At 52.7% G+C, this 7,428-nt stretch overlaps 1 protein-coding gene across 1 annotated transcript; it reads left to right on the top strand.

Annotated features, from left to right (window-relative positions):
* The first annotated feature begins 748 nt into the window (after positions 1-748).
* LOC133894903 (probable mixed-linked glucan synthase 6) lies at positions 749-7,155 on the top strand. The gene is made up of 3 exons (XM_062335097.1): positions 749-1,554; positions 3,349-4,102; positions 4,930-7,155. Exons 1-3 carry the CDS (start codon positions 1,220-1,222, stop codon positions 6,694-6,696), a joined length of 2,856 nt encoding a protein of 951 aa, XP_062191081.1. The 5' UTR covers positions 749-1,219; the 3' UTR covers positions 6,697-7,155.
* Positions 7,156-7,428: the final 273 nt, after the last annotated feature.

Genomic DNA, 7,428 nt, shown 5'->3' with positions numbered 1-7,428 from the left:
ATGCAGGCGAGCTCGCAGGCAGTGGAGGGAGCTCGGTCAGGCACGGCGAGCCAGGGTTGGCGGGGGATCAGGCTCAGCTCGCAGACGCAGCGGCAGATCTGTGGGGGCAACCTTCGTGCCACCGTATTTTTCTCCGCATGGCGCGTGTGGTCTAGTGGTCGCGGCGACGAGCGGGTGCGACGGTGCCGCGCCCGCAAGTCATCTTTTTGGTTTGTTTTTTGTTTTTCAAAAATACCATCAGTGCCGATTAGTGGCTCAAATCGGCACTGATATTGAATTACTGTACTGGTGCCCGACCCAGCACTGATAGTTGATACATCGATGCTGGTTGAAAAATTAGCAGTGAAACTATTTTTCAACTGGCATTAATATGCCTTTTTTAAGCAGTGAATGAAAATAAGGGACTTAATGGAGATATAAAACTAGAAAATCTAAGTTAAAGTTACCTCAAAATAGTAAAACGTTATGTATTTTGAACATTCTTGTAGAAGCTAAACCGTCATCTATTTTGAAACGGAGGAAGCCCTTTGCATGATAGCTATTAAGACCGTTCATTTATATTAAAATTTATATTAGAGATGTAAGTAAAAAATTATAAAATATATAATAAAATTATTAACAGATATATCAGTTAAAAAAAACGATAACTCGTACGTCACACCGCTCTAGAGTTGCCTTGCCCGGTGCCTTGGCCCGCCACCTACGTATACACAGCTAGCTCACCTCAACTCCTCTCCTCTCTCCTCTCAAGTCTCAACCACGCACACACTCCTCAGACACTTCCTCCGATTCTCACCCCTCGATTAGCCTCACAAGTCTCTCTTTCACACATACATTATCACAGCCGAGTACATACACACACACAGAGGCAGAAACACGGACGCGTCCAAAAAAGAAGAAGAAAATACAGAGCGAGGAAGCTCAGCTGCTAGCCCCGACCGACACTTGTGAATTCCGTTCCGGCCCATATTTTCTATATATCCCCCCACGTACTTTGCTCGCCATTTCTCACACCCTCCCCTCGCCACCTTCCTTCTCTCTCTAGAGAAGCGGAGAGCTCCTCTCTCCTCTGCTCCCCTCTCTGTTGGCTGCCTCGGCCACCATCTGAGAGCAGAGGTAGCCTCCTTCCGATTCTTGGCTTCCTCTTCTCTCTCTAGCTTGTCACGAGAAAGAAGAGCTAGCTAGCCCGAGAAAAAGAGAGCGGCGAGGCGCGGGCATTATGGCGCCCGGCGGCGGAGACGGCCGGCGGAACGGCGAGGTGCAGCCGGTGAACGGCGCCAGCAAGCGGCAGGGGTGCGTGTGCGGGTTCCCCGTGTGCGCGTGCGCGGGCGCGGCGGCGGTGGCGTCCGCGGCGTCGTCCGCGGACATGGACAGGATGGCGATGGCCGCCACCGCGACCGAGGGGCAGATCGGCGCCGTCAACGACGAGAGCTGGGTGGCTGTGGACCTCAGCGACGACCTGTCCGGCGACAGCATGGACGCCGGCGTCGCGCTCGAGGACCGCCCCGTCTTCCGCACCGAGAAGATCAAGGGCATCCTGCTCCACCCATACAGGTATTCATTACTCCTACTACACCAATGCATGACTGCTGCATTGAGCACCGGTGGATACGATACACTTGATCGGTGCTAGTCATGCATTTCAATTTCGTTTTACAATTTTTTTCTTCGTAGACAAAAAACCGAAATTCGCGATCATTTTCATCTTTGCTACGTGGTTCCACATATTAGTAAGAAAAATCTTAAAATTAGATATTTCGTTTGTATCCAAAACTTACGAAAATTTCGGCAAAACTTTAATCCCGGGTGGCAGTGAAGCTAGCTGACCAATCTCAAATCTCAAAACCACTGGCAGTGTCAGTGTCCTAACTTGGTCGGAGTTAGATTAGTGAAACCATGTCAGTGATAAATTTTAATCTGGGTTAGAGTAGGCAGGTGCACGTTACAGCGGTTGGGCAGGGTGGGCCCCCGCCCCTGAGGGATCCCGCGTTGGCCTGTCGGCGCCCGGCCCCGCGTCCAATCGGGACGGGCGGTCGCTGGGAGTTCAATTCGTTGCGCGGCCTGACTGGTGGGGCCCGCACCCTGGCGGTTCATGAATTTTTACCGCTTTGGAGTGGCCAGCTCAGCAGTGGGAATCCGAGGCTCTTTCTTGGCTGCTGGGGGACACGCTAGGCATGGCATGGCTTGCATGTGAGTCCAATAAGCATCATTAAAATCCTCCATCTTCTCCTCTTCCGATAAAAAATTCAGCTAGTGAAAAAAGAAAAGGTTGGATGGTGATGATGATGATAATAAGAAGAAGAAGAAAAGGGAGGAGGAGGAGGAGGATAATAAAGGTGCTCCACTAATATTGTTGTTTCTTTGAGTTGTGAGGGTGAGAAAGGGATTAAAAGAGGTGAGTTTTTGCCTTTTTGGAGGATGTACGTGAAAAAGGAAAAGAAAGGAGAGGGGTGAAAAAACAAGAACAAAAAGGGGAATTGGGGGTGTTCCAGTTCTAGGCTTGGACTCTTCTAGAGGAGAGGAGGGGAGAGGAGTGTGTTGCGGGTTGCATCTAACTTTGATGAATGGAGATTATTTGGGCATGTAGTCTTTAGCCTAGAGAGAAAAGGACCAACAAGCACATGTTGGGGAGCACAACTTTAGACGAGCAGAAAGAAGTAGTGCTCCACAAGTGAAAAAAGAAAAGTAGAAAAAATTATGCCAGGTGGACCCTGGTAGAAAGAACCAGTTGTTTTCTGTGAAATAACAGAGCAGGAAAAAAACCAAATGTTTTTTTGGAAATAACAGATCAGGAAAAAAAAACCGTTATTCTTACCAAATCTATGCCACTTCGGCCGGCCTGTGGGCCCCGCAACATGGCCTGCCTGGTTGGCTGGCAGCTGGCGCCTTCACGCCGCGGACCCGTGGGGACAGGCGCATGTCGAGGTGTGGCAGCTCACGCTCATTGACTGCCAGCCCCAGCCCCTTGGCTGTCACATGATTGGGCCTTGCTCCTTTTCGCCATGCCATCATGGGGCGGACGCACAGGCAGACCAGCTGCATCTACGGCCACCGCGAACAAGCCGAACGTGATGCATGTTCCCTCAATTATTGCATCCCTTAATATTCGTATTAAAGTATAAGTAAATTATTTATTTTTTCATTAACTTAGGTTTCTATGAATTGATAGCCACATGTAACTTAATATAGTATCAGAGTTAGATATCTCGAGATTTGTTTTAGTCTTAGCTGATCCGATTTAATAAAAGGTGCTTGTTTTAGATTTGTTAATGATCGATCGCAGTAAAACTCGCAAGACTGGCATTAGGATTTACTGAAAAAAAAAAGCATTTGGAAATTGTGATGCAGGGTGCTGATCTTCGTCCGCCTGATCGCGTTCACGCTGTTCGTGATCTGGCGTATCTCGCACAAGAACCCGGACGCGCTGTGGCTGTGGGTGACCTCCATCGCCGGCGAGTTCTGGTTCGGTTTCTCGTGGCTGCTGGACCAGCTGCCGAAGCTAAACCCCATCAACCGCGTGCCCGACCTCGCGGTGCTCCGCCAGCGCTTCGACCGCGCCGATGGCACCTCCACCCTCCCGGGGCTGGACATCTTCGTGACCACGGCGGATCCCTTCAAGGAGCCCATCCTGAGCACGGCCAACTCCATCCTCTCCATCCTGGCCGCCGACTACCCCGTGGAGAAGAACACCTGCTACCTGTCCGACGACTCGGGGATGCTGCTCACCTACGAGGCCATGGCGGAGTCCGCCAAGTTCGCCACCGTGTGGGTGCCCTTCTGCCGGAAGCACGGCATCGAGCCGCGCGGGCCGGAGAGCTACTTCGAGCTCAAGAGCCACCCCTACATGGGCCGCGCGCAGGAGGACTTCGTCAACGACCGCCGCCGCGTGCGCAAGGAGTACGACGAGTTCAAGGCCCGCATCAACGGGCTGGAGCACGACATCAAGCAGCGGTCCGACGCGCACAACGCCGCCAGGGGCTCCGACACCAAGAACGGCGAGCCCACGGCGGCCACCTGGATGGCCGACGGCACGAAGTGGGAAGGGACGTGGGTGGAGCCCGCCGAGAACCACCGCAAGGGCGACCACGCCGGCATCGTCCTGGTCAGTTCTTTGCATTCCTGTTCATTGCTACGACATTACTGTTCGTGTTCTACACGATTAGATTAGTCATTAGATTGGTAGCTCTTCGAAAGCAGATGGGGAGAGGGGATTGGACGGGCCTGATAGTCAAGAGCGCAACCACCGCACTCTCTGTTTTCTTGTGGCCATCCAGCTAGAGCTGGAGCTGGAGCTCAGCTAGCCTAGCCATACTGAGAGTGAAAGATACTCTCCTAGTAGTGTGAAGGTGGTTGGGGTGGTCCTTTCCTTCCCCCCCCGACACCGCCTTTAAATCCCAATTCAATTAGCCACTGCGTCCCTTGTTATTAAGCGCCTTCCTCCAGTCTCCGTCAATCATTGGTCATGGATAAATGACACTGCCCTGATTAACACCTAGGAGTACTAACTTAATCACCACTTGCACCAAATTCACCCCAAGTAACTACACATTTTACCCAAGAAGTTACTTGTTAATTAACCTCTGCAATTACCTACTGTAACTGTTAGTTGCACAGTACTCCCTCTGTAAAAAAAATGTAAGATGTATTTTGTTTTTTAAAAAATCAAATTTTATAAGTTTTGATCAATAATTAGTTAAATTATATACCTGTTTAGTATACAAAATTTATTTAAATAGATTTATATTATAAAGTATTTTTAATAAGATATTGATTTTACAACTGTTGATATATTTTTAATATTTTTTAAAAATAAATAGGCTTACATTGGTAAACTGAGGAAGTACTGGCTAGTAACAGTAAATATGGAGTAATCGTGCATGCGCGTGCTGAGTGCGGATTGGTGACGACGCTGTCTATGCATGCATGCAGGTGCTGCTGAACCACCCGAGCCACACGCGCCAGCTCGGCCCGCCGGCGAGCGCGGACAACCCGCTGGACTTCAGCACCGTCGACGTCCGCCTCCCCATGCTGGTGTACGTCTCCCGTGAGAAGCGACCGGGCCACAACCATCAGAAGAAGGCCGGCGCCATGAACGCGCTCACCCGCTGCTCCGCGGTGCTCTCCAACTCGCCCTTCATCCTCAACCTCGACTGCGACCACTACATCAACAACTCCCAGGCCCTGCGCGCCGGCATCTGCTTCATGCTCGGCCGCGACAGCGACACCGTCGCCTTCGTCCAATTCCCGCAGCGCTTCGAGGGTGTCGACCCCACCGACCTCTACGCCAACCACAACCGCATCTTCTTCGACGGCACGCTCCGCGCGCTCGACGGCATGCAGGGCCCCATTTACGTCGGCACGGGCTGCCTCTTCCGGCGCATCACGGTCTACGGCTTCGACCCGCCGAGGATCAACGTCGGCGGGTCGTGCTTCCCGTCGCTCGGCGGCATGTTCGCCAAGACCAAGTACGAGAAGCCCGGGCTGGAGATGACCACCAAGGCCGCCGTGGCCAAGGGGAAGCATGGCTTCCTGCCCATGCCCAAGAAGGCGTACGGCAAGTCGGACGCGTTCGTGGACACCATCCCCAGGGCGTCGCACCCATCGCCGTTCGCGGCCGCCGAGGCGGCGGTGGCGACGGACGAGGCGTCGATCGCGGAGGCCGTGGCCGTGGCGGCGGCCGCGTACGAGAAGAAGACCGGGTGGGGCAGCGACATCGGGTGGGTGTACGGCACGGTGACGGAGGACGTGGTCACCGGGTACCGGATGCACATCAAGGGGTGGCGGTCGCGCTACTGCTCCATCTACCCGCACGCCTTCATCGGCACGGCGCCCATCAACCTGACGGAGCGGCTGTTCCAGGTGCTCCGGTGGTCGACGGGCTCCCTCGAAATCTTCTTCTCCCGGAACAACCCGCTGTTTGGCAGCACGTTCCTGCACCCGCTGCAGCGCGTCGCCTACATCAACATCACCACCTATCCGTTTACGGCGCTGTTCCTCATCTTCTACACCACCGTGCCGGCGCTGTCCTTCGTCACGGGCCACTTCATCGTGCAGCGGCCCACCACCATGTTCTACGTCTACCTCGCCATCGTGCTGGGGACGCTGCTCATCCTGGCCGTGCTGGAGGTGAAGTGGGCTGGCGTGACGGTGTTCGAGTGGTTCAGGAACGGGCAGTTCTGGATGACGGCCAGCTGCTCCGCCTACCTCGCCGCCGTGTGTCAGGTGCTCTTCAAGGTGGTGTTCCGGCGGGACATCTCGTTCAAGCTCACCTCGAAGCAGCCCTCGGGAGACGAGAAGAAGGACCCCTACGCGGACCTGTACGTGGTGCGGTGGACGTGGCTGATGGTCATGCCCATCATCATCATCATGGTGAACATCATCGGCTCCGCGGTGGCCTTCGCCAAGGTGCTCGACGGCGAGTGGACCCACTGGCTCAAGGTCGCCGGCGGCGTGTTCTTCAACTTCTGGGTGCTCTTCCACCTGTACCCGTTCGCCAAGGGCATCCTCGGGAAGCACGGCAAGACCCCCGTGGTGGTGCTCGTCTGGTGGGCCTTCACCTTCGTCATCACCGCCGTGCTCTACATCAACATCCCGCACATCCACGGCCCCGGCGGCGGCAAGCACGGCGCGTTGGCCAAGCACGGCGGACACCACGGCAAGAAGGACCTCGACCACATCTTCTACGGGTGGCCGTGAAAGACGGACGACATGATTCCTTTGATCAACCAACCGAGACCAACCAAGAAGAGAAGAGTACGTTCGTTCTACAGTTCTACCTGCTGCATGCATGCTACTGGTGAAGACACAACATATTGGGATTCGATGGAGCGACCCGCCAAAATTTGAATCTCTCTTCTTCTTTTTTGCCCTCTTCTTTTTCTTTCTTTTAGTTTTGTTCAGAAATTGAAAGATGGTGTTGATTTGGTTTAGTTTTATTAATTACCTGTGGTAATTAATTATGTACGTACTTATACATCACGCGAAGAACAATTACTGTAAGAGAGAGATGGAGATGGAACTTACGGGTGGGGCTGGGGTGTCTGTCTGTACTGTACATGCTGGAGTCACACACAGAGAGAGGTCTAGAGAGTGGGGCCCGGCTGGGGTGGTATTCTTTTAGTATATGGAAACAATAAATTTAATTTCATTCTTGCATGCATGTGTGCCCAGGAATCTACCACCAATCTTGTACCTATTATTATTCACTGTTTTATTAATCGATATACTCTCTACTGATTTCTATGAATTGTGATCAGTCAATGGTGAATGCTGCTGTCTCTTCTCTCTTGTGCATTGGAAATCTTTGTGTGTATTTGGTTGCTCCAATTTGCCTTAGTCTGATGTGATGGATACATATAATCTTTGTTACCGCTTGAACTGGCAGATGTAAGATCCTATATATACTTATACAGACGGACTCACTTGTCA

The sequence above is a fragment of the Phragmites australis genome, chromosome 16 (assembly GCF_958298935.1).
Source record: "Phragmites australis chromosome 16, lpPhrAust1.1, whole genome shotgun sequence".
Taxonomy (NCBI): domain Eukaryota; kingdom Viridiplantae; phylum Streptophyta; class Magnoliopsida; order Poales; family Poaceae; genus Phragmites; species Phragmites australis.
This window is presented reverse-complemented; position numbering and strand designations above follow the sequence as displayed.

Coding starts and splice junctions, on each gene's coding strand:
- LOC133894903 (XM_062335097.1), top strand. CDS start 1,220: ATGGCGCCCGGCGGCGGAGACGGCCGGCGGAACGGCGAGGTGCAGCCG. Junction 1,555..3,348: donor ATCCTGCTCCACCCATACAG/GTATTCATTACT, acceptor ATTGTGATGCAG/GGTGCTGATCTTCGTCCGCC. Junction 4,103..4,929: donor ACCACGCCGGCATCGTCCTG/GTCAGTTCTTTG, acceptor GCATGCATGCAG/GTGCTGCTGAACCACCCGAG.